This window comes from Colletotrichum paranaense (genome assembly GCF_030867605.1).
Source record: "Colletotrichum paranaense strain IMI 384185 chromosome Unknown Scaffold_4.1, whole genome shotgun sequence".
NCBI classification, from domain to species: Eukaryota; Fungi; Ascomycota; class Sordariomycetes; order Glomerellales; family Glomerellaceae; genus Colletotrichum; species Colletotrichum paranaense.
The window spans coordinates 770729-797671 of NW_026848962.1; the positions used below are offsets into that span (position 1 = coordinate 770729).

At 54.2% G+C, this 26943-nt stretch overlaps 11 protein-coding genes across 11 annotated transcripts; 3 read left to right on the top strand and 8 right to left on the bottom strand.

Moving 5' to 3' along the window:
* Positions 1-393: 393 nt before the first annotated feature.
* CPAR01_05228 (uncharacterized protein) lies at positions 394-1951 on the top strand (the record flags this gene model as incomplete). Its single annotated transcript, XM_060489507.1, has 2 exons — positions 394-847; positions 939-1951. The coding sequence occupies 2 exons, from the start codon at positions 394-396 to the stop codon at positions 1949-1951; spliced, it is 1467 nt and encodes a 488-aa protein (XP_060350973.1).
* A 1349-nt stretch (positions 1952-3300) lies between these two features.
* On the bottom strand, positions 3301-6608 carry CPAR01_05229 (uncharacterized protein; the record flags this gene model as incomplete). Its single annotated transcript, XM_060489508.1, has 4 exons — positions 3301-5052; positions 5105-5439; positions 5554-5985; positions 6353-6608. 4 exons carry the CDS (start codon positions 6606-6608, stop codon positions 3301-3303), a joined length of 2775 nt encoding a protein of 924 aa, XP_060350974.1.
* A 414-nt stretch (positions 6609-7022) lies between these two features.
* On the bottom strand, positions 7023-9570 carry CPAR01_05230 (oligosaccharyl transferase STT3 subunit; the record flags this gene model as incomplete). The annotated part of the gene is made up of 5 exons (XM_060489509.1): positions 7023-7293; positions 7345-8497; positions 8547-9221; positions 9280-9303; positions 9444-9570. The coding sequence occupies 5 exons, from the start codon at positions 9568-9570 to the stop codon at positions 7023-7025; spliced, it is 2250 nt and encodes a 749-aa protein (XP_060350975.1).
* A 1041-nt stretch (positions 9571-10611) lies between these two features.
* On the bottom strand, positions 10612-11177 carry CPAR01_05231 (ATP synthase subunit E; the record flags this gene model as incomplete). Its single annotated transcript, XM_060489510.1, has 3 exons — positions 10612-10685; positions 10802-10991; positions 11154-11177. The coding sequence occupies 3 exons, from the start codon at positions 11175-11177 to the stop codon at positions 10612-10614; spliced, it is 288 nt and encodes a 95-aa protein (XP_060350976.1).
* Positions 11178-12010: 833 nt separating this feature from the next.
* Positions 12011-14146, top strand: CPAR01_05232 (WD domain-containing protein; the record flags this gene model as incomplete). The annotated part of the gene is made up of 2 exons (XM_060489511.1): positions 12011-12133; positions 12185-14146. 2 exons carry the CDS (start codon positions 12011-12013, stop codon positions 14144-14146), a joined length of 2085 nt encoding a protein of 694 aa, XP_060350977.1.
* A 656-nt stretch (positions 14147-14802) lies between these two features.
* On the bottom strand, positions 14803-15771 carry CPAR01_05233 (aldo/keto reductase; the record flags this gene model as incomplete). Its single annotated transcript, XM_060489512.1, has 2 exons — positions 14803-15525; positions 15724-15771. 2 exons carry the CDS (start codon positions 15769-15771, stop codon positions 14803-14805), a joined length of 771 nt encoding a protein of 256 aa, XP_060350978.1.
* Positions 15772-16154: 383 nt separating this feature from the next.
* Positions 16155-17597, bottom strand: CPAR01_05234 (uncharacterized protein; the record flags this gene model as incomplete). The annotated part of the gene is made up of 1 exon (XM_060489513.1): positions 16155-17597. One exon carries the CDS (start codon positions 17595-17597, stop codon positions 16155-16157), a length of 1443 nt encoding a protein of 480 aa, XP_060350979.1.
* A 323-nt stretch (positions 17598-17920) lies between these two features.
* Positions 17921-19805, bottom strand: CPAR01_05235 (CAP-Gly domain-containing protein; the record flags this gene model as incomplete). Its single annotated transcript, XM_060489514.1, has 3 exons — positions 17921-19112; positions 19172-19568; positions 19634-19805. 3 exons carry the CDS (start codon positions 19803-19805, stop codon positions 17921-17923), a joined length of 1761 nt encoding a protein of 586 aa, XP_060350980.1.
* A 334-nt stretch (positions 19806-20139) lies between these two features.
* CPAR01_05236 (MaoC like domain-containing protein) lies at positions 20140-21184 on the bottom strand (the record flags this gene model as incomplete). Its single annotated transcript, XM_060489515.1, has 2 exons — positions 20140-20915; positions 21061-21184. 2 exons carry the CDS (start codon positions 21182-21184, stop codon positions 20140-20142), a joined length of 900 nt encoding a protein of 299 aa, XP_060350981.1.
* Positions 21185-21975: 791 nt separating this feature from the next.
* Positions 21976-24126, top strand: CPAR01_05237 (uncharacterized protein; the record flags this gene model as incomplete). Its single annotated transcript, XM_060489516.1, has 2 exons — positions 21976-22479; positions 22510-24126. 2 exons carry the CDS (start codon positions 21976-21978, stop codon positions 24124-24126), a joined length of 2121 nt encoding a protein of 706 aa, XP_060350982.1.
* Positions 24127-24487: 361 nt separating this feature from the next.
* On the bottom strand, positions 24488-25774 carry CPAR01_05238 (casein kinase II beta 2 subunit; the record flags this gene model as incomplete). The annotated part of the gene is made up of 1 exon (XM_060489517.1): positions 24488-25774. The coding sequence occupies one exon, from the start codon at positions 25772-25774 to the stop codon at positions 24488-24490; it is 1287 nt and encodes a 428-aa protein (XP_060350983.1).
* Positions 25775-26943: the final 1169 nt, after the last annotated feature.

Sequence of the window (26943 nt, forward strand, 5' to 3'; positions counted from 1 at the left end):
CTCATTTCTTCTCCGTCTTACACGCCTCGGTGGCTTTCTTCTCTCTGACCTTCCCACCTCTCTCTCTCAGCCTGGCCACTCACTTTCTCCATTTCTGCTTACTTCGTTTCCCGCATTGTCTTCACTTCTTGATTCACTTCATCTCATTTACACTTTTTGTAAGGTGACGGGATATTTCCCTCGACGAGAAGAATATCAAGGGAGTCACAGTCTGGGCAAGATTTTGGACATTTTGGTCGATTCAGCATAGAGAAACGAGCACGACTAAAGCCGGAGATACGATCCTATCAAACATAGCCGACGCCAACAGACTCGAGTGGCGCAATCATCGAGGCGAACGCTACACACATAGCATACAAGTAGACTGCTGGGAAGAACGACAGACATCACAACATGTCATATCCAGCGCCTGTTCAGCTAAGTCGCGATGACACATCCGAAAAGGCGCGCATTGTCATCAACAGCGGCGGCGAGAATGGCAACGTCGCCTTCGAGGGCGAAGCTTCCAGTGGTATTGACTTCACATCCAATTTGGGAGATCCGACAAGGTCAACCACGGACCAGGAGGGGAAGAAAATCACATTCAACACCACTACCTTCAGTTCACACGGCTCAACATCGTACGTCATCACGGTGGACCGCACATTCCAAACTATTGGGTGGAAGCTGGCCAGCGGAGTCAAGCTCAGCAAGGCCTCTTGGTTGGCAAAATCGAATGAAGAAACAGAGTCACTCATTATGGAAGCGTTTCCAAGTCAGGAGAACCCTGGAGCGGTTTCTGGGAGGAGCTCGGCAGGTTTCGCACCGCCGACAGCTCCCGCTGTAAAACGTCAAGAAACATATGCAAGTGAGTTGCCTCCGTGCCCAGATTCGTGGATGTCTTCCAAGATCGCTCGCGTCAGTCTTGCTCAATTTCAGCTGCTGACATCGAACAACAGTGATCCTCGGCAACGAGACTCTTGTCTTGCCGATAGAGGCCAAGAAGATGGCAACCTACTCAGATTCCACTATGTATATTGAGCTTCAGTGGACATCAGAAACCAAATCAGGCACGACGACCAGCGGGGCTTTTGCCGTCTTCACTGGAAACTATCCGTCTGTGGAGTATGACCAGGCAGTCGGAAAACTTGCGGATAAACGCGGTGTCAGTGAAGTAGAGAGAGTCGGCAGTGAAGACGAAAGTGACTCAACATCACCGCTACCTACGACCACTACTCAAGCAGCAGCCTCCTCCACGGCCTCTCTCAATCCTGATGCATCACAATCAACCATCGGCGGCGGTTCCAGCAGCGGCAGCGGCAGTAGTAATGGTGGTGGCGGCGGCAACGGAGGTCTCGCGCCTGGTGCCATCGCCGGCATCGTCATCGGGAGTGTTCTCGGCCTCGCCCTCATCGCGTTCATGATATGGTTCTGCCTCCGCCGCCGTCGACGCCGCGCTGACCACGTCTCGGACGGCGCATACGGCCCCGGCCACAATCCCCACGAGTACCTCGCCGACAAGGAGACCCACGCCAGGGTGACCGAATCGCCGCACTCCCCGTACACGGACGATGGGCAGCACCAGCACTCCCAGCACCAGCTTCACCAGCAGCAGTCGCAACCTCAGGAACAGCACCACCTCTCTCGGGAACTGCAACAAGACGATCCTAACGACGCTTTTGAGACCACCACCGCAGCAGCAGCACCTGCCTCAGCCGTCAGTGCCACGGATCACCACCAGCCTCCTTTTGCACCATACCGAGAGGAAAACATGTCCACCGCCTCGCGGTCAGTCGAGGACATGACCCGCAGCGGCGCCGGCGGTCCGCGCTCGTCAACGCCCAACGTCAATTCCAACGTATCGCATCTGATTGAGGACGGCATGACGGAGGACGAGATCCGGAGGCTAGAAGAGGAGGAGATGGCGTTGGACGCGGCCATTGAGCAAGCCGGACCGCGGAGGAAGCCGTAGAGAGATATGTGTGTGTCAAGAGTCTACTGTCGTTGATACCTTTTTGTTTCTATGCTCGGCAATATATATCCACATGTGTATTGTCATTTCTTGTTTCATACTATTTCGGTTGAATAATTCAATTGGGTCTTTTGAACCTTTGTGAGCTTGCTAGACCTGTCTTTGGCGTTGATGGTTTCAATCGTTCCCACAAATGTTCTTAAAGGGGACTTGTCGATATGCATTGTCGGGGCTCGGGAGGCAAGAGACAGAGAGGCGAAAGAGAGGAGAGGTTCTCATCGCAGACTGCCTTTTCATCTTGATGTCTTGAGGTGGAGGCGCACCATCGGAGAATAGAATCCGTTGCTTTGGGGTAACGATGGCCCAAACTTGATATTGTCACATCGATAGATCCCGGTGCTATTCTCTGCAGCTCTGGCCCTTTTCGCTCCTCGGGGAGGCTCTTTGGCTCGCCTGAGGGACGAATAACCCTCGACATCAATACCCATATAATCACTTCGGAGTGTTGCAACACTAAAGCGATTCGTTTATGAAATTTTCGTCGCATTTCTGGTTGTGTTACTAACTAAGTACAAGTGAACACTCTCGTAGTCGTCTTTGATCTTCTTTCCTCCCGGAGTAGACAGGGTTAACCACTCCTGCACGACGACTTGATAAAACTCTCAATCATCCAGAGTGAGTCGGAGCCATGGTCCAAATGAATAATGATTCCCAAACTCAACGGAAACGTTGCCCAAATTCGCAGGCACAAGGCAAAAACCATCACCCAAGTGGAATCGATGCTTCTCCAATTAACAGTATTCCCAAACCAAACCTCTGCAAGCTGCGTCTGTGGGTTTTCGGCTATGGTAAAACCACGAGGTTGCGTCCGATCGTATCGGAAAGAGATCCCGTTGAATGGTGATGTAGTCTTGCTTACTGACGATTTATGGTCAAGAGCGTCTCCTCTCATACCTCGTAGCAAATCGCCTTGTGGCGAAGCGTGCCAAAAAGGTGTACGGGGAAAAGAAATGAGAGCAACAAGAGGGGTATGAAATTAGCGGTGTTTGTCGAAAAGGGGTAATGGCGTAAGGGGAAGTGGCCAGCTGGAGGAAAGTACGTAAAAAAGACAAGCGAAACAAAAGTTGGAGTATTCCATAGCAAGATTCTGCAAATCTGTTTGCAGGCAGAATGTTAGGTCGACAATATCGGTCCGTCGTCACATAGTCGTGATGCCGTCTGTAGTTTTTTTGCTGGTGACAAGTTCGCAAACGATCCTCGATCGTTGAAGTTCAGACATGATGAAAGAATCAGTAAAAATAAGCTGTAAAGCTGCTCTGGGCGACAAATAACTGTCAGCCAATCCGAGCTCAGTACGCCATGGGAACATAGTCGTCGCAGCCAGGGATGAGAAGGGTGTGGACATCGCTGTCGGACATGTCATCCGGAATCTCCATGACAATGCCGATAGGAGGAAGCTTGGGCTCTTGAAGGGCGTCGTTGCTCGCGGTTGATGACTCGAACGGGATTTCGATACCACGCGAAGCACCGTTCCTGGTCGTCGTATCTTGGTTAGTCGTATGACCAGAGAAGTTGTAAGAGGAGCGAGTGTGAAGGTTCTCTTGGGTGTCAGAAGCACCAAAATCAAAGCCATGTTGCTTCTTTTTCGGTGGAGTTGATTGGTCGCCCTGGTAGTATTGCTGATGAGCGGAAGCAGAACCGTAGTTGCCGTGATGGAAGCCATCCTCTCCAGAATATCGCCCATGATCATTTGAATCATATGATGAATTGAAGCCGAGTCTTCCGAAAGAATCGTAGTCGTCAGGATGCCTGAAGGAACCGAAAAGATTATGTGCACCGTCTGCCTGGTGATCCCAACTGGGATATGGATCTTCTGTATTGCGGAAGGAACCGTTTTGATTAGCACATGGGCCATGGTTTCGCTCAGTGCGACGAGCATTGCGGCGAGATGACCAGTTCGAGGCGTGATGGTTCTCGAAATTGTGGGTGTCATCAAAGTAATCGTGCAGCGAACCCCAGCCAGTTGGCGCGATAGGACTAGGCGGGCATGGCTGATTCTCTTTGCCTTGGCCGTAGGAGAAATCGCCGGAGCCTTGAGGCTGCTTCTGTCGATTGTTTGGATTCGATCGATCTCCGGTGAGACGATACTGATCATTATTGCTGGTGGAACAATCCCGCGGCAGGTTTCCTCCGGAGGTATATAAAGCGCTGGAATGAAGCGGGTTGTTACCAGAGACCTTGGTTGAGTTGGATGTGAATCTCGCAGCAAAGTCATCCCATCCTGCCGCACCCTCGTTGCTCCAAGAGTTGAAGCTATGGTCGTCGATGCTGCACAAGGGCACATAGAGCCTTCCTGCAGTCCTGCCATCAGGGTCTCTCAGTGGATCTTTGAGGGGAACAGCCTTCTTTCCATCACGGAGATCATCGTTGTATTGCTCGTGTTGGAACTGCGCATATGGGTTATCACCCTCGGGATGCTCTCGCTGCCAGAAAGTCGGAGATGTGCGGACCTCGACACGCTCGCTGAATCTTGCTCGCTTGGAAGGTGAACCGGTTCCCGAGTCCAGGGGCGGGCCGGGATGAAGGGAATCTTCGCTGGCTATAGCCTGTGATATCGTTTGAACTGGTGTAACAGGCGCGGCCTTGAGAGAGGTGGAACGGTCTGAGGCCGGCGAGCGGCAAGAGTCGGCAGGCATGTCGTCTTCGGGTTGTGAATTCGCTTCAGTATCAGGAACGTCCTCAACCGAAGGAGCCTTATGGCCAGTGCTCGCTGCGACGACGTTGTTCGCAAGATCATCATTATGACGGGTCGTAGAGCAATGAGACTTGGGCTGAACCTCTCCCAGAGGCACTGCATCGCTTGCTCGAGCAGAACGGCGCTTTCTCAGTCGCTTTTGAACAGACTCTGATGGAGAAAGCTCATCCGACTCGTTTCCAGATTTGTTGCACTCAATAAAACAGTCTGTGGCATCTTTCTTCGGCTCTGCCTTCTCCTGCTGGGGCGCGGTGCGAGAACGACTGGCATGATCTGGGTTCTGTTCACCATATTGATCTGCGTCAAACTCGTGCAAATCCGATTCCGTGTCACTCTCATCGGAAGACTGGATATCGTTAGTGTCTAGAGCTGTTGGGTGTAGTAATGGTAATACTCACGCTACCAAGCAAGGTCTCTGTCGGAATGACTGCTCTCTTGGAAAGACGTTTCATGCAATGAGCACAAAAGTTCTTGGCCGGCTTTTTGCTGGGCTTGATGGGATTCTCCCTGTTGAAGTGAGACGAGCGGGCAAACCCACAGCCGAAGCAAAAGTTACCATTTGCCTTCACCGTCTTGCCATCCTCGCTGATTAGGTGCTTCTCGTGGCAGGGTTTGCAGAAGTTGCGCCAAGCCGGGTCTCCAGCTCTAAACTTGCGGATCTTGTGTTGCTCGTCAGATCGGCGAATGCCACAGCCCAAACAATAGAACCCATCGGTGTTGTCGTCGATATGAACTGCGATCTCGGACGCCTAGTCGCAAGATGCCTCGTTTCTGCCGCGCTTGGTGTCCCGTCTGGTATCCTGGCGATGATAATGCGACGCATGCTTTCCACGTCGTGACTCTTGACAAGTGGCTGCGGTGATGGTTCTATCCGAGGCCTCCGTCTCGACATCTTTCTGAAGTTCTGCAGGCTCCGCAAGAAAGGCCTCTTCCACATGGCAACCCGAAAGCGATTCGGGAGTGAGCTTGAAGCGGCTCTGGGTGAAGGCTGCCGAAGAGCACGCATACATGGGGGGTGTAGCAGTCGCGGCTTCCGACGTATCAAAGCAGACAGATTGGCAGCGTTGCGAGGCTGAGTAGACATCAGAGTAAGTCGATTCGGACTGCGAAAGTCCCTTGAAACGGCCAGAAGCGCGACTGGATCTGATGCGTCTCCGAGGAGGTGCTCCGACAAGTCGTCTCTGACGCTCGTGCTGACCGTCCGACGGCTGATGGTGAGTCAGATGAGGGGCGTCATTGCGTGCCGCTGCTTGCAATATCAGTACTCCGGTAACCGAACCTCAAATTATGAATGGGAATGCCTCACAACGATGCCGAGAGGAGTCCGTTCCTCCAGCCCTCGAGGCTAGAGGCCTCTCCTTTGGTGCCATGCTCTTAGAGTATCCCGTGGTTTCCAGTAGAATCGGCAATTTCCTGGATGGGGCGCCTGTAAGCAAGTTGGAATAAGTTTGGGGAGGGTTGAAAGGAAAGCTATCGGTGCCACAGATCTAGAAGGGTTGTTGTGGTGAGGCAGGTCACAGGTGCAACACCATGGAAAGAGCGCTGAGGGCGCTCCTTCCCCGGAAAAACAACTTCAAGTACCACCAAAAGAAGGAATCGAAATCAGGCAACACCCTAAGGCTTAAAGAAAAATGGGAGGTACGTACCTTTTTGTATTCCAAGTGCCCTCAATATGGTACTGAGATGGCTTCTGGTGCCTGCTGGGGATTTCCTCCCCTTATGAAGTTCTTCTTCCAGGATCCCGAAGTCAGTCCCTGGCGGGCGGTGAAGCAAGGGATATTCGCAGGCGCTTCCTAGATCTTTTTGACGTGCAGCATGTTGACGTTGTTGAATCGCTGCTTCAGTGGTACCAGCAGAAAAAGGGATACGAAGAAAACGGAATATCCTGAAGATCCTCGGCATCATCAAACACCTTGGTGGGTATTGGGGGATCAGGACTATGGAGATCTCTCGAGTTACTTATGGAGATAGCGTGTACTCACAACGTACCTATCTCACCTGTCCTGATTGCTTGCGGTTCTCGTCTTATCTAACTCCTGTGTGCTGATGAGCCTTTTGTTGCCTCATAGATCTTTACCACACCACAAGCCTGCTGAGGCAGAACATATGAAGTGTCATGTACCTTCGTCAACATCGGCAGTCACAGTAGCCTGCAAGGGTGCGAAATGAATCATGATCAAGTAGTGTACATTCGCCTAGGCGTGCTTTTTGTGTCTACATGTGGAATCTAGAACCACCTATCCCTGTCCCAATACAAAGAAATTTGAGAGGCACTCTAGAGGCAACATCCTCAGAGTGCCTTATTGTCCCCGTTCTTTAGTCAACTCTGAGGACTCTGGGGCCGCGCTTCTTAATGGCCTTCTTCTTCTTCTGACCTCTCTCGAAGGCTGCAGCAGCCTGGTGGTCACGGCCAACGTTGTCAAGATCCTTGACCTTGTAGATGCGAATGATCCAGTTCTCACTGGTGAACGCCTCCTCAACGGTGTCAAGCTTGGGGCCGACATCCGGGAGACGAACGCCACGGACGCGGTCCTGGGCTTGACCAGCGGGGAAGAGCGAGTTGTAGTTGTAGTAAGACATCTTGTACCTATGAGATTGTTAGTAGGAATTCAGACTGAAGGAGTATCTTTTCTCTTACATCAAGCTGTTCTTCATGGTGTCGGTCGCTTGGTCATCGACTCTGTACTCTCCACGGGGGGTGAAGAACTTGCGCTCCTGAACCTCTTCGGGCCAGATGCCCTCAGCAATACGGACCATCCACAAGAACTTGTTGATGTCGTCACCGGAGTAGCCCAGCAGACCACCGAACACCACAAGGACGTAGTCGACTTCGTGCTGGCGCATGATGGGGTAGCTGACTTCCTCACGAGAGCTCATCGCCTTGCCGACAGTGGCAATGTGGGTGTTGTTCCACGTGTTGTTGTCGACGAGAGTGGGACGGTCGGCCATGCCACCAATCTGGTAGCCGTAGTCCCACCAAGACATGATCTTGGCGTCCTCCTTGGTGTTCTGACGGAGCCACTGGTAAGCCTCGCGATAATCATCAATAATGTGCTGGCTTCCATCGGGCAGTCGGCTGGCAAGGACGACAGAGGGCGAAGAGTAGGCATTCGAAGTGACCCAAGTGCAGTGAAGCACAAAGAGGAGCAGGAAGATGGACATGCCACCAACAACGACAGCCTTGGAGAGGAAGGTGTAGATACCGACGACCGGCTTGCTGGTCGACTTGAGTCCGCTCTGCTTGGCCGCCTTCTTGGAGGCTCCCTCGACAGCATCATCGGTCTTGTAGTCCTCAGGGTTGGGGGACTTGGCGACCATGTAGGTGTCGAGAATTTGAGATGCCGCCATAGCCGCGGCAACGCAGACAATGGGAGTGAGAGTAAGCATCAAACGCACCATGACACCGGCAAAGTAGGTGCCAAAGAGGGCGTAGACGACGACGAAAACGTGCTCATCCCGGAGGTTCTGGAAGCAAAGGTAGACTCCAGCAGGGAAGAGCCAGACAAGCATGTTCAGGTCGAAGAAGAAAGCAGGCCAAGCGGTAGGCTGGTGCTCAGAGACTGATGCAATAATCGGGATGTGAATCTTGGCGTAGCCAGTATCCCAGAGAGAGTAGAAACGACCTCCCCAAGGGGCGATGTATCCGAGCGATGTCAAGGCCACCAAGCCAGCAAGCGCAAGACCGAATGTCGCAGCCAGGAAGGTGTAGACGAAGGTCTGGAACTGACGACTGGGAATAGCACCTCTAACATAGTCGATGAAGGCAACGAGCTGCAGGAAGCCAAAGACACCTAGCGCGTGTTAGTTCACATGGACACAAAGCTCTCACGTTTCACTTACCGAGAGCGGGCATGTGCTCGCTGGTCTTGACGGGCAAGAAGCCGACGAAGGGGATCTGCATGCTAGCCAATGTACCCAGAGCGTACCAGGTGGTGTAGCTGACGTAGAGACGGGCGCTGTATCTACCCATGAGGATCAAGGTCAGAGCATGCAGAGGAAGCATGTTGGTGATGAAGGCGTAGCCACCCCAGGAGGCGACCATGTAGCCGTAGAAAAGGGCGCAAAGAGCACCCCAGAGCATGGAGCCCAGCTTCAATGCCTTGATCCACAAGTAGAAGGTGAAGACAAGAAGGAAAATGGCGATGGCCTCATTGTCGTAACTGCCGGCAACTGATCGGGAGATGTAACCAGGTGAGATGCCCATGAAGACAGCCGCAAGCAGACCAGCCGAGGGCGAAGTGGTCATCTCATTGGTAAGAAGGTAGGCGGCATAGGCGGTAAGGCCGGAGAAAGCTGGCGCCAGAAGAACGCAGATGTTGCGGATATCGACGGGGACCGTAAGAGCTCGAAGTGCGTGGTAGATGGCGCCGCTGGTCACCATGAGACCGGGATAAAGAGTTCCTCCAGTAACCCGACCGAGAGGATGCCATGTCCGATCATCGAACCAGTCCCAGAACTTGGTGAATCCATTGGCCACAAGATACTTGGTTGCTCTGAAGTTGAACCAGGGGTCGACTGGTAAACGATTAGTTCCGGGTACGAAGGAAGGGACGTGGAACGGGAAGAGACCAACATTCGTGAATGATACTCTCGAAGCCTGTAAAAGTTGAGTCAGCGTGGTTCCTTTGCAGCGAGAAGCATTGCGATGAGCGACTTCCTTTCCAACCGATCCAAACACCAATTGGTGTTGGTGATGGCAGGAAGGAGACCCTTGGCAACGTGTCGAGGGGCACTTACGAATGACGGAGAAGAGACGACTAGCAACAGCGGCAGCTGCGATCAGAGACAAGATGGTGACTCTGAGGACAGTTCGTGTGTTCTCTTTGCTGCCTCCGGAGAGGGGTCCAAGAGATTGGGCCGTCATTGTGGCCGCGTTTGGTGTAGAAAGGCAGTGGCCGTGTAGGTTGAAGGTTGCGAAATGGAGCTGGCGACGACAACCTTCTGTCTCACAGCAAGGTATCTGAGAAGGACAGCTTGGAGCTTATGCACCTGAATCGGTGGTGCAGGGGCAGTGTGCACGGTCCATGGAGAGCCGACCCGTTCAGTGGTGTGTCCCGTTGACAGCAGCCAAGTCGTGGCTTCCGCGTAAGTCTGGGAAAGGTGGAGTCACGTGCCTCGGACAAAGAATATCCCGGGCCAAGGGATCCCGTCCCGTCCGGGGTGGCCGGGTCAGTGCCGGATCCCGGCCTCGAGAGTAGATGGCGTATGCGGTCCATAAAGTACGTTATCATAAGAGACGCATCATACATAACGGGCAATAAGAATACTCAGTCTATTGTTGCAGCTTCGGCGCATTCCATGGAGATCCCTGGAAAGTTGATGAATGACCATACAGCACCATACTGTTAGAGATGAATGCGCATCAGACGAGTCATCTAATCTGTGTCACGAGCGAAAGCCTCCAAATGGCTGCCCAGCTTCTACCTAGATATACCGTCGGAGTTTGATGTTATGGTTCAGTCGGCCAATATACAGCTACAATAACCTTCAGCCATCTGCTGGAACCAATTGCAGCAACGTCAGGGAAAGCAGCATTTCACTGTCTTACAGGCCACGATGGACCTATGTGTCGATTGTCAATGCATATAGAACCCGCTCAGGCTCAGAGATTGGGAAGTTGATACGCGAGAAATATAAGTAATTGATGGAATCCAATGGCTCGTTCCTTGGAATTGTCATCTAGTTGAGCGTATTGTACACATGTACATCCGGTAAACAGACGTAAGGAAATGTCTATGCGGTGACATCGGGCGTGGTGCCTACCATGCACCTACTGCTGCCAAAAGACCAGATTATTCGTCCCTTGTTAGGACTATTCGTGTTCTCCGTGAGCAGGCGTATCCCCAATCCTGACCCTGTCTATCCGTTGTGCAAGCCGTCCCCTTCCCCCATTCGGTTATCCAGTCTACGGGTTCTGCTTCACCAGGTTATTGAAGTAGGCCTCAAGGTCGAACTTGGGGTCCATCGGGTCGACGTTGGCTGTGGCTGATGTCAGTTTTCATGAGTTCTGTGCAAGCCACCGACGAGGGCGAGAAGTGACGGGCGAGGACTGCGACGTCCAAAAGCCGGCCACGTCTTATCGAGGGAGAACGCACCACCGGCATCAGCAGCCGCCGCCGTGACGGGCAGGCTCTTCTTCGCGAACTCGGCCTTTGCTTGGTCGATCAACTTCTGCTTGCGCTCGTACTCCTTCGTGGCAGCGGCAGCCTTCTGGCTTGCTGTGATCGTTCGCTGATGTGTGAAGCCGTAGAACACACCCAGGCCAAGGGCCGTGTATCTCAGCACCTATAAAGTCCATCAATCAGCCGAGCTGTTCATACTCTCGAAAGCGCAAGCTCAATGCTCATGGTCGATTGGCGTGGCGATGGAGGGTCGTCGGTCGGCTTAGGGAGACAAGGTGGCTGGGTGCTCCGCAAGATGCGGACGAGGGCGAAGGACACGACGTACGTTAACTCCTGAGGAGGAAGACATTGTGGGCAATTGCCTGGATTGCGCAACTGCTTTCGAGAGGGAGCGAACGATAGAAAGGACAGTGCGCGGGTTGACAATGGCTGCCAATTGACCCTTTCGGAGCTCTGTCGAGGGAATTACGTTAGGGGACGCAGGGTGTGAGGTTTTCCAGGTTGAAAATATGCTCGGGAAAACTCGCAGATTTTCCACTGGTTGGCCGTCAAGTCACTCCCGGGTGTCTGGAGCTCGGACGGGGAACACCATCCCAGCGCCAGTGCTAATGGACCGCCTATTGCCAGCGCCCAGCGCCCGTCGCCATGCTGACTGAGGTGGGCTGCCCAGAAGCTTGCACCCAGCCGCTGTGCCGCTGAGGGACCTTCCTTACCTCAGCGACCGAATACCGCTGCGCAATTTCGCCGACGCTTTGCCGATCTGTCGCAATCACGTGCGTCACTTGCCTTGCAAGGTTAGTTGCTTCTTGGTGGAAATGTCCACCAAGCTACTGACCGGGAGGTCAACTTTAATGCAGGGGCCAACGAGGTATCTTTCTGCAGCATTTGGGCAGAAGCTGTACCTGACTCCAAACAGGGGTCCCTCTGGAATCGCGACTGGACAACGCGCATGGAAAGGGAATCCCCATTAAACCGAACATCGCTGCGGTTGCCAAACACTGTCACAGGCATCCGACATCGTCAACAAAAAGGCAGCTCCTATTTGACCTTTGTGCACCCGGCTCTCGGCCTCACCTGCGATCTCTCGACTCTACCTACCTGATTTTGCAACGTCAGTGTCTGCCCCGCGACAATCCACCCCACAGTCGGCCAGTCCCGCGATGGGATTAAGGAGAAGACAAAATGCAACAGCGACGAGATGAAATCCTCGCAAAGAAGGCTAAGCTTGCGGAGCTTAAGCGACAGAGAGAGCTTCGTGCAACTCAGGCAACAGCAAGCCGGCAAAGTGCAGGAAGCCCAGGCGACGTGAGATGAGCCGGTCCCTTCACCGATGCAATCTGCTGATGTGTTGTATAGCTGGTCTCCCCCATCCCAGGCCGAGCCGAGAACCGCCGCGACATCGAAACCTTGATCAACAGTTTGGTGGGAGAAAGTCGACCTGGATCAACGACAGGAGGAGCTGCGTCACCGGCCCGTAGGGGAAGCCGGCCCAACAGCGTCCTCAGCGCAGGAGAGTTGAGTACTGCAACATCGGAGTTCGCAACCCCCGCCAATGGCCAACCAACTCCGGCCCCAGCTCCTGTTGCAACTCCCGTGCAGCTGAGTCTGACGACGGCACCGCTCACGACTATTTACGAAGTTCCCCCATCTCCTGTCAAGGAAGTGCACTCATACAGCAAGGGAGTGCAAACGGCGGAAGCATGGACTTCGCCAACCCGACCTAGAGCCCAGTCACTCTCCGATACCGAAGACATCCCTCCGATCACATCGACGCCCAGCAAGAGACTGAGCCGAAGGCAGCGGGATCGCGAAGAAGAGCTGCGACAGGACATTCGAAAGGAGGTGGAAGAGGAGCTCAAGGCCTCGCTGGATCTGCTCAAGGACGGTGTGATTCCGAGCGACACCCCGGCGAAGGCGAATTATCCTATGCGCAAGCTTACTGCCGAGGAGCTGGAAGCCGTCACTGGCGCCCCCGACTTTTCTGAATTCTTGGAGAAATCTACGAAGGTGATCGAAAGAGCTCTTGATCAGGAATACGATATTCTCACAGATTACGCCCTCCAAGGTCAAGATGTGGATGACGATGACGATGATAGCGGCAACGTGGGTGGCAAAGGTCGGCGGAGAGTCAAGGAGGTGGCCCAGTTCTTCGATGAAAGATGGTCGAAGAAACGCATGATCAGCAGCATCGACTTCTCACATCATCATTCTGAGCTGATGCTGGCATCGTACACCAAAAACCCAACTGCACCACACGAGCCGGATGGCCTGGTCCAAGTCTGGAGCTTGGCTCTGCGTGACAGACCAGAGTATGTTTTTCACGCACAGTCTGATGTTCTCACTGCGAAATTCTCCCCTTATCACCAAAACCTCATTATCGGTGGCACTTACAGCGGTCAAGTACTGCTGTGGGATATGAGAGCAAAATCGGCACCCGTCCAGAAGACGCCACTTACAGGATACGGCCACACGCACCCCATCTATTCGGTCGATATTGTGGGTACTCAAAACGCCAACAACATCATTTCAACTTCTACGGACGGTGTGGTCTGCGGCTGGAGCATGGACGTCTTTGCCCAGCCGCAAGAGCTGTTGGAGCTCAAGGCACCGCCCGGTTACAAGTTGGACGATATCAGCCCGACCTCTTTAGCGTTTCCCCAAACGGATCCTACGTTTTTCCTCGTTGGCAGTGAGGAGGGCACTATTTTCCCTTGCCACAGATACGACCGAGCCGGCGCAAAGGCCGGAGTTGATGCTCGCGTCAGCTACAAGGGACACACGGCGCCGGTCATGTCGGTGGACTTCCATCCTGCCCGCGGTCCTGTGGATCTTGGTGACTTGGTTCTCTCATCTTCTCTCGACTGGAGCGTCAGACTGTGGAAGGTTCGCGCACCCGCGGCGACATCGACAGCAGGTGTTGAGCCGACTGTTTCACCACTTATCGACTTTGTGCGAGAAGACGTGGTATATGATGCACAATGGTCGCCGATCAAGCCCAGTGTTTTCGCCCTGGTTGATGGGGCAGGCTGGCTCGAGCTATGGGACATCACAGTGGAGACTGAGGAGCCTGTGGCGAGAATATCCCCGAGCTCTCGCAAGGATGGTAGAACGATGCTTGCCAAGAGCTTGAACAAGGTTGTGTGGGAGCCTTCCGAGGGCAAGCGTCTGGCTACGGGAGGTATCGACGGAGTCTTGACCGTGTTCGAGGTGGCGTCTGGCCTAGGAGGAAGAGACGACCTCAAGGCGGAGGAGTGGACAAACGTGAAGAAGCTGGTCAATAGGGTTGAGGCTCACGGTTTGAATGGAGCGATGGTGTAGAAGCCAACTTCTCTTCGTGTACCTTATGGGGCGAGAGCCACTATATTCGATTTGTTGGTAAAAGGCGCGTTGCTGTATACCCTGATACCGTGTTGTTGTTGAGCCTATCAATCTACTTCTTGAAGACTACACTCCTTGCGCCGTCCACTGACCGAACTGCTGTGATACTCATTATGTACAAGTAGCCATCGGTTGAGGTATCCGTCAAGTAAGTGGAAACCAAGAGCATCCACCATCTCGGTTGGCCGCCTAGGAATTGAGGATAGCTTGCTTAGTCATCGTATACATAAATGTCCTTGGCCAGACCAGAACTTTTTTCTTCCGACACTGCATCTCTCTCACCCAAGTCCAACCACAATATTTTGCGAAGCCGAAAGCTTCGGACTACAAATGGTAAGTTGCAACGTACTATTCTTATTGCTTTTGATACCCAATGGCACAATGATGATCAAAAAAGAATTCTGCAATTCTGAAGACCTCCGGGTCGTCTTGTGGATAAAATCTTCGCCTTACTAGCAACACTGAGCCCGCTTCTCGAAGCTTTTCTTCATTCAAAACATTCAGGCTACGCTTAGGGAAATGTCAAGCTAACGTTTGGGACAAAAGGTTTGACTAGTTTTTGAAAATGCTTTCTATATACGGCTTCATTCAATGTCTTAGGTGTTGACGGGGGCACCGTCGGGGTAGCGGCCACCTGCGACCTCGAACTTGGCCAGCGTCGCGTCAATCTCTGCCATCTCCTCCTCGGTGAGTTCAACCAACTTTGCATTCTCCGTGACCCTCGCCGCCGTCGTGGCACCCGGGATGGGAATGATCTCGGGCACGTCGGGCCTCTTGGAGAGGGCGACGACCCAGCCGATGGCGAGCTGTGCGGGCGTGACGCCCTTCTTCTCAGCCAAGGCTTCGACCTGCTCGACGAGCTTCATGTTGATGTCGAACGTGTCGGGCTGGAAGCGGGGCATGTGCCGCCTCATGTCGCCCTGGGGAATGTCGTCGAGCGACTTGACCTCGCCCGTGAGCATGCCGCGGCCGATGGGCGAGTAGGCGATGATGGGGATGCCGTACTGCGCGCACGCGGCGGCGACGCCGTTGGTTAGAGGGTCGGTGGAGAATAAGCTGAGCTCGACCTCGACGCCAACGATCTTGGCTATCTTGACGGCCTCGTGGATGGTGGCCGCCGAGACCTCGGAGAGTGTGATGCCGCCAACTTTGCCCGTGTCAATGTACTCCTTTTGAATGACGCCGAACGTAACCTCGAGGGGCGTGTTCTTGTCCCGCCTCGCGCACTCGAAAATGTCAACCTTTTTCCTGCCCCCGAGCTGGGAGAGGATCTTGTCGAGAGAGCGGCGGACGTTCTCGGGCGAGCCGTCGGGCTTGAGCTGCGGGAGGATGAGTACCGTACACTGGACGATTAACTGCCTTGGCACGCTTTCATTCGCTGGAGTCTAGACGGGGTTAAGAACCAGTAGACGGATTTAGCATCTACCACAACCCTCGATTCCCGATCGGTCGGAAATGTGAGAAATTCGCTGCGTCGACGGGCTTGGGAGCCTGTAGGATGGACTTAAGCCGCTTACATTATCAACTTGAACTGATGAACGTAACCCTCCAAGTCCGATCGACATGCTGTCAGACGCTTATATTCCTTCCCGCATGGTAGTCGTCCCGCCGCCTTGCTGGTCTGATATTGGGCGGTGCGTTACAGCGTAACGGAGATTATGCAAGTCCGGCTTCAATATTGGGAATCTGGAGCAAGTCACATTGGACTTGGCAAGTTTACAAGCAAGCCTGACAATGGCGTCTAGCAACTGCGCCTTCGATAGCCGTCATCTCGAACGGAGTGGTTTACGAAAGTTGATATTCAAGATATCTTGTCCATCACAAGGTGGCTTTCGAAAGAGAAGTACATCAAATTGAGTTGCATTGACTGGACGGTTCATCAATCGTCTACTTCCTAACCAAGTCTATCAAGAAAGACGCCACACACACCAAAGATATTGACCTAGGATCAAATATCAACAAGCTTCTCAACAACCTCGTCAATCTGCCGAATCCCCATTGTCTGACTCTGCATTCGCCCCAAACTCAGGTTCTTCTTACTGCCAATAGCAACAACTGGAGATGACCTTGTCGCCTGCGTCCTCTCGACCCGAAACTGCACGCCACGAAGCTCCCTCGCTATCCTCCTCTCAGCCTTTCCCGGCTTCACCCTAGCAACCTTTCTTGACGACTCAAGAGCCACCGGCGGCGGAGCAGTGTGAGAGACGCCTACTGCCGCCGGAAAGGGGCTGCTGCTGCTCTTCTTCAGACCGGTGGCAACGGTGGCGACAGCAAAGATGCGTGGGTCAATGGTCCCTTCAGCAGGCAAGCCGGCCTGCTTGCGCCACCAGGACGGCAGCTCCGTCATGTTGACGTCCGCGAGCCCCTCGAGCGTCAGGGGCATCTGGTGCGTGTAGCGACACTCGTTGCCCCAGCTGCACTGGCCCGTCTGGCACCAGTGCCGGCAGAGGCTGCCGTCCGGCCGGACTACCTTTTGCTTCCCTGCGGTGAGCTTAGGAGGGGTAGGCTTCGAGGTTCCGGCAGCAATACTGGAGCTGGTTCTGGTGCTGCCGTCACTGCTGTGAGACGCCGCCGCCGCCGCTGCTGCGGCCATCTTCAGGGCCTGGGCAGGATGGTGATGGTGGTTGCGAGCGACTGCTTGCTGCTGGATGCGACCAAGCTCGAGCATACGCTCCGCGATCTCGGCATCCGATCTCTCCTTGATGGCGGCCGCAGCCGTGACCGGGACTCGTCGGAGCGGTTTTCGTTTGTCTCTGCAGCCGGAGGAGGACTTTGACGAGGAGTCTGGCGCGGAGAGCTCGGCCGAGGAGAAGTTGTCTGTCGAGACCGAGTCTGTGTCGTCTTCGGCCCAGTCGAGGACCCGGGGTGGGAGAGGGGGAGGAGCGAGTGGAGAGACGTCGGTCATGATTTTGGGAGTTGGTTGCGAGGCAGCTGACTTTGAAGATTCAGTGACACCGCCGCGCTTTGTTACATGAGACTGCTTGCCAACCTTTGCAGCGTCAGGTCCCAGCCGCTGGGGTTCGAGAGGACGGCCAGAATCTCGGCTCTCAGGACTTCCTCCGGTGGAACGATCATGCGCTGGGGATACGAATTGTAGCTGAAAGTGACTCTGCGACTTGGCGAATGTGCCCAGATTCGACATGCCGGTGGTGTCGTTGATGGTCAGTGTACGTGGCAGGCCGACGATGGTCACATAGTCTGGGAGAAGGTCGACTGGTATGACGGGTACAATAGCCCCTGGGCTGTCGCTTCCCTCGCGAATGATGAAGTGTGTCGGTCGTATCTGAGGGCCATCGTCCGCTTGTGGGCCGTGAATCGAGTGAGACAGGCCCTTCCTGGTGTTGCCAGCGGCTGTGTTGAAAGTAGTGGCGTTGGTGACTTTGGGCGGCATGGTTGGGACGTGTACTGATTCTAAGGACCTCTCAAGGGTTTCAACCCGAATAAATGGGATATGAGGCGGTTTTAGATTAAGAGGAGATGGGACCGTGAAGTCATATTTCTGTCAGGAGCTCTGTCTTGTCTTATTCTCCGCCCTTCCGTTTGTTGCAATCTTCTGCTCGGCAGGATGCGTACATGCCCATGTCGCTTGTACAGACGCAGCAAACGCAATGATACGCAGTCTAGAGGCTACAAACAGACGACCATACGCAGTCTAGCCGCAATCCATATGCATTATCCCGCGAGACCACTCAAGAGCCAGACCAAAGAAGATAATCATCTATCTTCCACGCGGATGTTGACATCCATTCCATCCACACAGAACCCCAACTGCCTCGGCCCATCCCTAAGCTCAACCTCCCTCTTGACCCATCTACCTCCTCTCGCCTCCTGCGCCCCAGCAGCGCCCTCACCGCTCCTTCCGGTAGCATCTTCCTCGTCGCTGCTATCATCCGCATTCTCCTCATCGTCGAACCCGCCGACGGGATCCCATTCGCCAGTCTCCCACACCAGACGCAGCCGCAGGGGCTCCGCACCAAACAACCGTCCCGCGATCCCCTTGACGGCGTAGACGTCGCAGGATTTGGGGATCGTGGCCGTCTTGGTCACTTGCTGTCCTTCTTCCCGGCTGCCGCCGTCTGTATGTGCTGCCGCTGCTGCGACGTGGGTGAAGTGTACGGTGATGAGACGAGCCTCAAGGTAGGTAGGGTTAATCTCGTCGCGGCGGATGACGTCCGGCGCGCCGTAGAGGTCGCAGAGTTCCTTATAGCGGGCGTGTTGGGCAATGACTTCGGGCTCGGCGGCCTCGGGCACGGAGGCGAGCTGCCTGGCGATGCGGGAGAGGTAAAACATGTCTGCGTTCTCGCGGTCCTTGGGCGAGATTGCTGTGAAGTTGAGGGCCTTGAGGGAGGCCAGACGGCCGATGGTCACCATGTGTGCCTCGTCCGTCGACTTTGTTTGGTTGTCGCCGGCGGCGGCGTCCGGGTCGGGATGGTCGTAGATTGGGTTGTGGGCGAAACGGAGAGCCGTGAGGCCCGGGAATGAGGTGGGGAGGACATCTACAAAGGTCCAGCTTGCGACGGCGTTATAGGATATGTCTAGATACTGCAGACTCGTTGAAAATGTCGGGATCGGGCCGGAAGGAGAGGAGATGGTGGCGATGCTGTTGCCCTTGAGGTGGAGGTTGTGGAGGGACCCCAGGGATGACAGAGCCGCGATGTCAGAGAGTGATGTGAACTCGTTGAATTCGAGATCCAAGGTCGTGAGGGTAGCAGCGAGCGATCCGAACGAAACGCTGGGCAGCACGGTCAACTGGTTCAAGCTGCAGCTCCAGGTCTCGAGGAACGGGAATTTGCGAGCAAGACCGCAGAGCGCTTCCCAGCTTAACAGCGTCTCCTCAAGCTCCAGCTCAGTCACTTTTGCAAAGGCCTGCGTTTCTCCCGTCTCGATGACTCGGAAGCGGTTACCACTGGGAACAAGTCAGTCTCAAAGCTGATCAAAAAGACGAAGAAAAGCCTCAAAACGTACTTTAGTCTCAAACTTTTCAAGCCGTCCAGCTCCTGACAGATCTTGATCACCTGGTCAAACTCCTCAAACAGGTTCCTGCTGATATCCAGCTCGTAAATGAGGGGGCTCGTCTCCTTGATGGTTTTGTCCCCGTCCACGACGTCCGACTGGATGCGCGTGCCATCAAGAATCACAATGGTCAAGTCCTCGACGCGCGCGAGCTGCCGGCGGATCTTGTCGAAGCCGACCTCTTCAGCAGGTTTCTTACCAAAGAAGACGATCTGCTGAATCTCCGCCTCGCGCTTCGCGACCGCCTCAGAGGCATACTTGCCGTGTAACGCGGTGACGAAGCTCTGCGCAGCGTCGGCGCGGCGGGTTGGCCGCACGAATGAAGCGGCGGTGGGGGCTTTTGAGAGACCTGGCGGCCACAGTTAGAGACTTGACTGTCGGCGCAACGACACAAGAGGGGGCAAATGAGCTAACATGAAAAGTATCGGACGTCTTTATGTTGGCCGTCGTGTTTCCCGCGTCCGGTGTCGTCCCATTCTACGCCCAGCCAGCTGCCTGACGTGCCAGCGACGGGCCCTATGTAGCGGACAGTGCAAAGTGCATTATCGTAAGACAGGCGCTGACCAACGTAATTACTTGACGACATTTTTTACCCAGCAAGTTGTCGTCACCGCTGAGATGTCCCAAATGCTATGCGCATTTTTTTGTGTACTTGGTTCGGTGCTCTGAGGTACCTAGTGGGCAGGCAGCAGAATGGTCCACGAGATTCGAGTACGTGAGCTCTTTCGCTGTAGCTGATCCGGGACGTCAAAATTGTTAGTGAGCGCAAGAGTGGTCATCAATACTAAGCACCAACATGTCAACAACCACACTACAGCGAAAGAGTCTCAAAGTATTTGAAGGTGATTTTATGACGTTATAGAATGCTGTGCTTGAATCTGAACTGTAATGTTCCAAAATTTCATCCAAAATCCATTATTTTACAACTTCGACTTGGGGGACTCCACAACCTTCAACAGCGCGCGACCATTGCTCAGAACGATCTTTCCGCCCTCGACCTTGGTTTGGAAGCGAACTTCTTCCCATCCATCCTTGACATCGCCTGTCCTCCAGGCGTCTGTCACCAGCTTGTCACCAGGCATGACGGGGCTGGCGAAGCGCGCCTGGTACTCCTTGATGTTGGCAGGGTCACTGCCACCGAGGGCCTTCAGCAGACCGTGGGCGGTCGAGTTCCAGGAGTACAATCCGTGCATGATAGCTCCGGGGAAGCCCATCTTTTTGCCGGGCTCGGGGGTCGCGTGCAGGGGGTTGTAATCTCCATTGAGGCGGTAGAGGAGCGCTGACTCCTTGTTCGTAGCCTGGGAGAAGGTGGCATCAGGCTTCTTGTCCTTCGGGGGAGGGAAGTTCTCGGTCGCGGGGCCCTTGGGGCCGCCCCAGTTGCCCTGGGCGATGTAGAAGCTGCTGGTGATAACGCTGGCGTAGACCTCGTTGCTAGGAAGCTCTACCAGGTCGGTCTGGGTCTCGACGACGGAGCCGGGACGGCCCTTATCGTAAACACCGAGAACCTTGGTTCGGACTTCGAACTTCTTGCCGGCCGAAGTGGGGGGGATGGTCTTGTGAAGCACAATCTTGCGCTGGCCATCGACGACGCGGCGGGCATCGAACGAAGGAACGTTGGGGATCTGGACGGCCTTCTGGGCGGCGTAGAAGTCGACAACCTCCTGGGTGTCGCCCTTGAATGCTGGCTCGGTGTTAGCTGGGTTGATCGCAGTGTCGATTGAGGCGATGGAGCTCACTGAGAATAAGAGGATAGGTAGGGAAGACGGCGAAGTTGGGGTGAAGCTCCTATTGGCAAACGGTCAGCAATCAACAGTCATAAAAGTCAGATGAGAGGAGAAAACTTGCATAGAGGAAGTGAAGCTCGTCGTCGGTAGCACCAATGGTGTTCGCAAAGAGCAGCACATCGCGCTTGACCCAGGAAACGGGCTGGCGGGGGTACTCGAATCCAACACCGGGGCCGCTCATTGTGAAGTCTTCTGTAGGAATACGTGTGATGTACAGCTAGCGATACAGAGCGAGTCTGAGTTGCAATTGGAAAAGAAAAGGCGGGGAGACGTGAGCAGACTTGCACCTCGGCCGAGCTCTGGGGAATTCGCGACGGTTTTAACAGGCGATGGCCAAGCTGCCCTCGGCGTAGCTGATGGTCAGCTAACCGGCCAGCTAACCGGACAGAGAGGGCAGCTCCAGTGGCAGTGAAACCCAGGGCCGCCAATGCCGAGGTTCAAATGTGGGGGTGGAGTTGCGCCATCTTGGGCTTTACCCCGGATCTCGACTTCGGGATCTACTGTGTCAGGGACACCGAATTGCAGGGTCTACGGGAGGCTAGTGTGGATAATCCTCTCGATGTATCAGTAATCTGAGTTATCATGGCTCGTGTTGTTGGAAAACCTCACATGGCAGATTAGAAGAAGCTTCCGTTGCCGTTTTCTCGAGGTGCAGCGTCCCTTTGCTGCCACTTAGCGTCGGGGGTCGGCAGGTGTCAACACCGACTACCTGCCTGGGGATGGGAGCTCTCGAATGGTGGAAGGTGCCTTCCTTCACCGAACAGGCGGGAGCTCCTTTCTTCACCTCACCTCACCTGTAGGTCCTTTAACCAACTTTTTCTTTCCGCGTCCCCATCCTCGGCCTAGCAAAAACTTCTACTTTGCATCACCCAGACCATATCGAGTCAAGCGAGCAACCATTGCACTATCACCCAAATCATTCCCACTTCATCGCCGCGTTACTCGTGTAAGGTAGGCTTACACGAAGTCACGATGACGCCCCCGAAAGCCGCCCAGCTACAAAAGGGTCACGATTTCGACTTGGCCAAGCCCTTTGACAAAGATACTCGAAGGATCTTGCAAAAGACCGCCGCCGACCTAATGCGCAAGAGAGGCAAAATCAACAGCAAGATGACGATGGCATTGGAGCGTCCCACTCAGTCTAGCGATGTCCAGGATCAGCAAGACTTTCTACTTCAGCTCTCACTCCGCGAGAAGGCCAAAGAGAAAAAGTTCATCCGCCGCCAGACCAAAGTCCTAGAAGGAAGACAGAAGATGCTGGACATGGATCCTTCGGACGCTAGAGAGAGGGATGTCGACCTACTCAAAAGCCTTCTGTCGAAATTGAGAGACGAATCCAGCACCTCAAGCGAGGGGTTTAAGCGCAAATCAAAGAATGGCGATGTTTCTTCCGTTGAGTGGGACACTGAAGATTCGGAAGACGACAATGACGATTACCACAGCGCTCTCGAGAATGATCTTAGTGCCAGTCCTCTTGTGCCGGACGCTATCAGCACCAAGTCCTAGAAGGACAAGGATGTCGCGGTGATTGGCAGTACTAAGAAGGAGAAGCGAAAGCGCGACGATGATACACCTCAATCCTCCAAGAAGTTGAAGAACGGACGTTTCGACAAGGATAACCAGCTACAGGGAGGAAAGGCTCAGCACGACGGTGACAGCAAGCGCAAGAAGAAGCACAAAAAGTCCAAGAGCATCTCACTCAATGAGATGAGTACCGAGGACCAACACGATATCCCGAAGGCCAATTCACATAGCATTACAACTAATGACGTCGAGCATGCCGAGGACACCGGTTCTGGTACTGATGTCGCCAAGGGACTGAAAAAGACGAAGAAGAAGAAGTCCTCCAAGTCCAAGTCCAAGTCCAAGTCCAAGTCGGCCACAGCTCATCCCATCGAGCACGGAAACGAAGCTGATGTTAGCGAGGTTTCACCTGTTCACCAGAAGGCCGAGGGCCAGAAGAACGCGTCTGCGTCTACTGCCGAGGTGAAGGGAAAGGAGCTTAAGAAGAAGCACAAGAAGTCTCGTTCCAGTGCTCTCGCTGATGTCGATAAAGAGGAGCAGGAGCACGGTTCTGAGGCTGTCCCCACCCCTGAAGTATTCGAGAGGAAGGACACGCCTCTTCTCGTTCACGAGGCGAAGAACGGCAAGAAAAAGAAGAAGCAGAAGAAGACTAAGCATGCAGAGTTTTCCCATGCTGTCACAGTTATCGACGATGTCAATGAACACGAGCACCTGAGGGTGGCTGAGGCCAGCCCTGGAGGTGAGGACGCCAAGGATGGCGAGGTATTCCAGAAATACAAGAAACCCAAGAAGGTAGGACACGTCTCGGACAATGTTGTCGCCAAGGACGACAAAGCCAATACTGAGCGAGACACTCTGGTTCATAATGCAAAGGTCTATGAGCCCACGACCATCGAGGGAAAGAAGAGAAAGAAACTGCGAAGCACATCGCTCTCAATCGCCGAGAAGGATGAACAGTCCGCCTCGCCAGACAAGATTAAGGATTCCATGACCTCCGTCGACGGCCCACAGAAGGCGATGTCGTCCCCCAGCACAGCGTTGAAAGAACCTACTCGCATCCCTATTCCAGCCACTCCGGACAATCGCGGATCTTTCATCCGCACAGCTGGCCGTACGCCCTTCAACCCCTTCTTGAACTTGAAGCCGCACAGCATTCAGCATCCTGCGCCTAGCTTCGTTCCTGAGAAGTCGCCGAAATCTCCTGGCGGCCAGGTCTGGGTTCTTGACACCACTGGATCGCGCAAGCAGAACAAGAATCATGAGGACGACGCGAAGAGCGAAATCATGACCATTGGCAAAGTTGATACTCCACACAAGTTCGATCAGGGTTCCCCGACGCCCCCTCCCAAGAAGGAGCAGAAGAAGCGAGGACGACCCAAGAAGGTCAAGGAGCCTCTTGCCCCTGTGACCCCTCACCGTGCGGGTTCCTCTGCCAAGGCAACAATCCCACGTGCCCGTGCCAGCAGCGACCTTGCTGCGCTTTTGGGCAGCCCTAAGCGAGCCAAGAAGCTCCAGAAGGTGCTCAAGGAGGATAAGGCAATGCTCGAGCAAGAGAAGAAGAGCTGGTACAAGGCAGTGGGCCTGGATTACGAGGGCTAAGTATTGTTCGCCAATCTCTGGATGTAGATTGTATTGGCTCGCAGTATTGCGCAAAAAGCATCGTCCCAAAGTTAAATGCCAACAGAATGCGCCTAAGGAGGTCTGCGGGGTTGCTTTCTAGGTGTATGGATAGGAGATGAGGGCAATTCAAGACATATCATTTATGACGTCCACCGTGTGACGATGCACTACTGAATAGTGACTTGGCCTTGATGTAAATATAAGAAATCTCATTTCACTACTCGGCTATTTCGTGAGGCCAGAGTCCCATGTTATTATACAAAGAGCGTAGATCCTTACATCGCCCAGAACCCAATCTGCGGCTTCGACCGTTGATGAAAACACAAAGAAGACCCACCCGTTAAAAACGTCCCTTATTGCGGTCACACTCCTCCAGGAATCTGTATATGCCCTCAAGTCCCTCATACCCATCAGAGCAGTCCTCACTGGTCTTTGGGGTGGGCGATAAGCTTTCGTATCCCTCGGGGTCTGACATCCAAGAGCGCTCTTCCATCTCATCCATGAACGCCTCTTCCAGGTCGACATCGATGCCGGAGAGCGACCGCAGTGAACCGCCGGGCGAAGTAATGGTCTTGACGTCGTCGTCAGGAGCGTATGGGAATTGAAGCGCCATCGGGACGCCATTCTCGATTTCAAAATCGGCGTCTTGACCAACAATACCGCGTTGAACGCCAGCATCATCGCACAGCCGCTCGACGGTCTCGGCGTCAACTCCAGGGAATCGCACCCGAAGCACATTTTTCTTTTCCATCGTGATTGGCAAATCACCGAATAAGGCAAGCCTCTTCAGGTCTGCGAAAACGACGGCGAGGTCCTTGAGAGCGCGAGCAAAGTCAATGGACAGAACGTCGAGGAAGCCATCCTCGTTGAGGGTGGTGGTGGGGGCCGCGGCGTCAGCGGAGGTGAAACCCGCAGCGGCGGCGGCGGCCAAGGGGCTGAGGGCCGTGACGGTGGGGCTGATGTGGAAGTCGACGAAGGAGCCGGGGTTCCCGCGGGAGGTGGCGCCCATCATCTTGACGTACGCGGCCTGCTCGAGCTCCGAGACGGCGCGGTAGCGCTTGTCGCCGCGAGCGTTGAGGCCGTCGTAGCGTACCTTTTGGCCAGAGAGGCAGAAGGCGCGCATGGCGACGGAGACGTTCTGAATCACTTGCGCGGGCGCCGCGGGCGTGTGAGAGAAGTAGCGGGCCCCACCGCCGACGCTGTAGCCGCCCTGGGTGCGGGCGATGGCACCGCCGGTGAGATTCGGTCGGAGCGTGCTCGCAAAGGGCGCGCGGCCGGTCATTTGGCCCACGCGGCGGGATGTGTTTGAACTCGGGAACGATGCCCGGCTGAAGCGTGCGCTGCTGCCGCCGGGGCTACCGCTCGTGGAGATCCATCTGCGAACGGTGTTGTTGATGCTTTGGGTCGAGTACCAGCGTCCCGCGCGCTTCTGTCTGAGGAGAGCGGCCGGGTGAATGGGCTGTCGGCCCGTCGGCGTCGTGCGGATGGGGATGTGTGCGAGTTCGCCCTGGGCGGCCGGGCGGGTTGCGTTTGCGAGTTTGGTTCGTATCATCTTTGTCGTTCTGGTGATGCCCACGCGGAGGAGGCGTAGGGCTGCTGGAGCCCATATACCCCCCGCGGCAGACATTTTGGCGGGTTTGTTTGGAGTGACTCCTAAGAGATCACGACCGGTAAGGGGAACGTCAAGGTCGAGTCGAACAGTGTCGTGTCTGGAGCTATGTCCTTGGGAAAGGAGGGAAACCTGGGGGAGGACGGGAGATCGCGGGGAGCACTTATAAAGAGGGAGGCGATAAGATTGACTTCGCCACCTGAGGTTGTCAGCACAGATTCCCGAAAGCACCGCCACAGCCATGCCAGTGGTCATGTTTCCCGCTAGTCCAAAAGAGACTAGCGCATCATCTCGAGGTAGGACCCCCACTCTGGACTTTTTTCTTTCCTTTAAATTTTCCACGAAGCTCTTCCGACTGCAGCAGACTTCTCTTTTCCATACTCAACAAGGTCAATCACCAAGACCTCTCTCCCTCTGCCTGCCATTGCGCAAACGCCAGACTGGCGCGCGTCTGGCAGGCATTGGGAATACTTTCAATTGGTAAGTTTGATCTTCTTTGTCTCACGAGAGTTCACCTGGTTTCTTTTGTCTTTTTGCATGATGATTGGAAACAACATTGAACAATCCAAATCAGACCTATTTCCATGGTGTGACACTTTTCTTAAAACTGAGCAAATTCTTGCGCAGCTTCCTGTCTTTTCGCGTCTACGGAGTTGTGGGACCAAAGCTAACGCGCAACAGAATTTTCTCTTATGAATCTTCAATCGCTTCCAAATTTGAAGCCCTTGCTTTTGACACTAATTTCAAAAGGTTCGTTTGCACTTTCCGGTCTCTCCACCCCCCTTTCCCCTTCGCTTCTATATGATGAACACTTCGTACACCATAGGGATTCCTCATGCAGAATACATAATGTTGAATCCGGTGCAATAGTTTCAGCCTTGTCTGATCTAGAGCCAAAATTTTACCTTCTTTTGCTCGCATCTATCCAGGTAGCATCCAAGCTAACATCAGTCGGATAGGTAAATACATATTTTCCAGGCTCCGCCTCAATGCTTTCCTTCCCCCACAAGCAAACACCACAATGAGGAAGATTTGAACGAACGGGCGGACATAAACGAACCTCGATGCCCCTCGCCAGAAACAAACGGAGCGTACAAACTCTGTGGTGTTGGGTGTCGGGGCTTCTTGTTGAGATCGATCGTCAACTGATCGTGGTTACCACTATTTGCTTGTGTTCAAGGTATTCT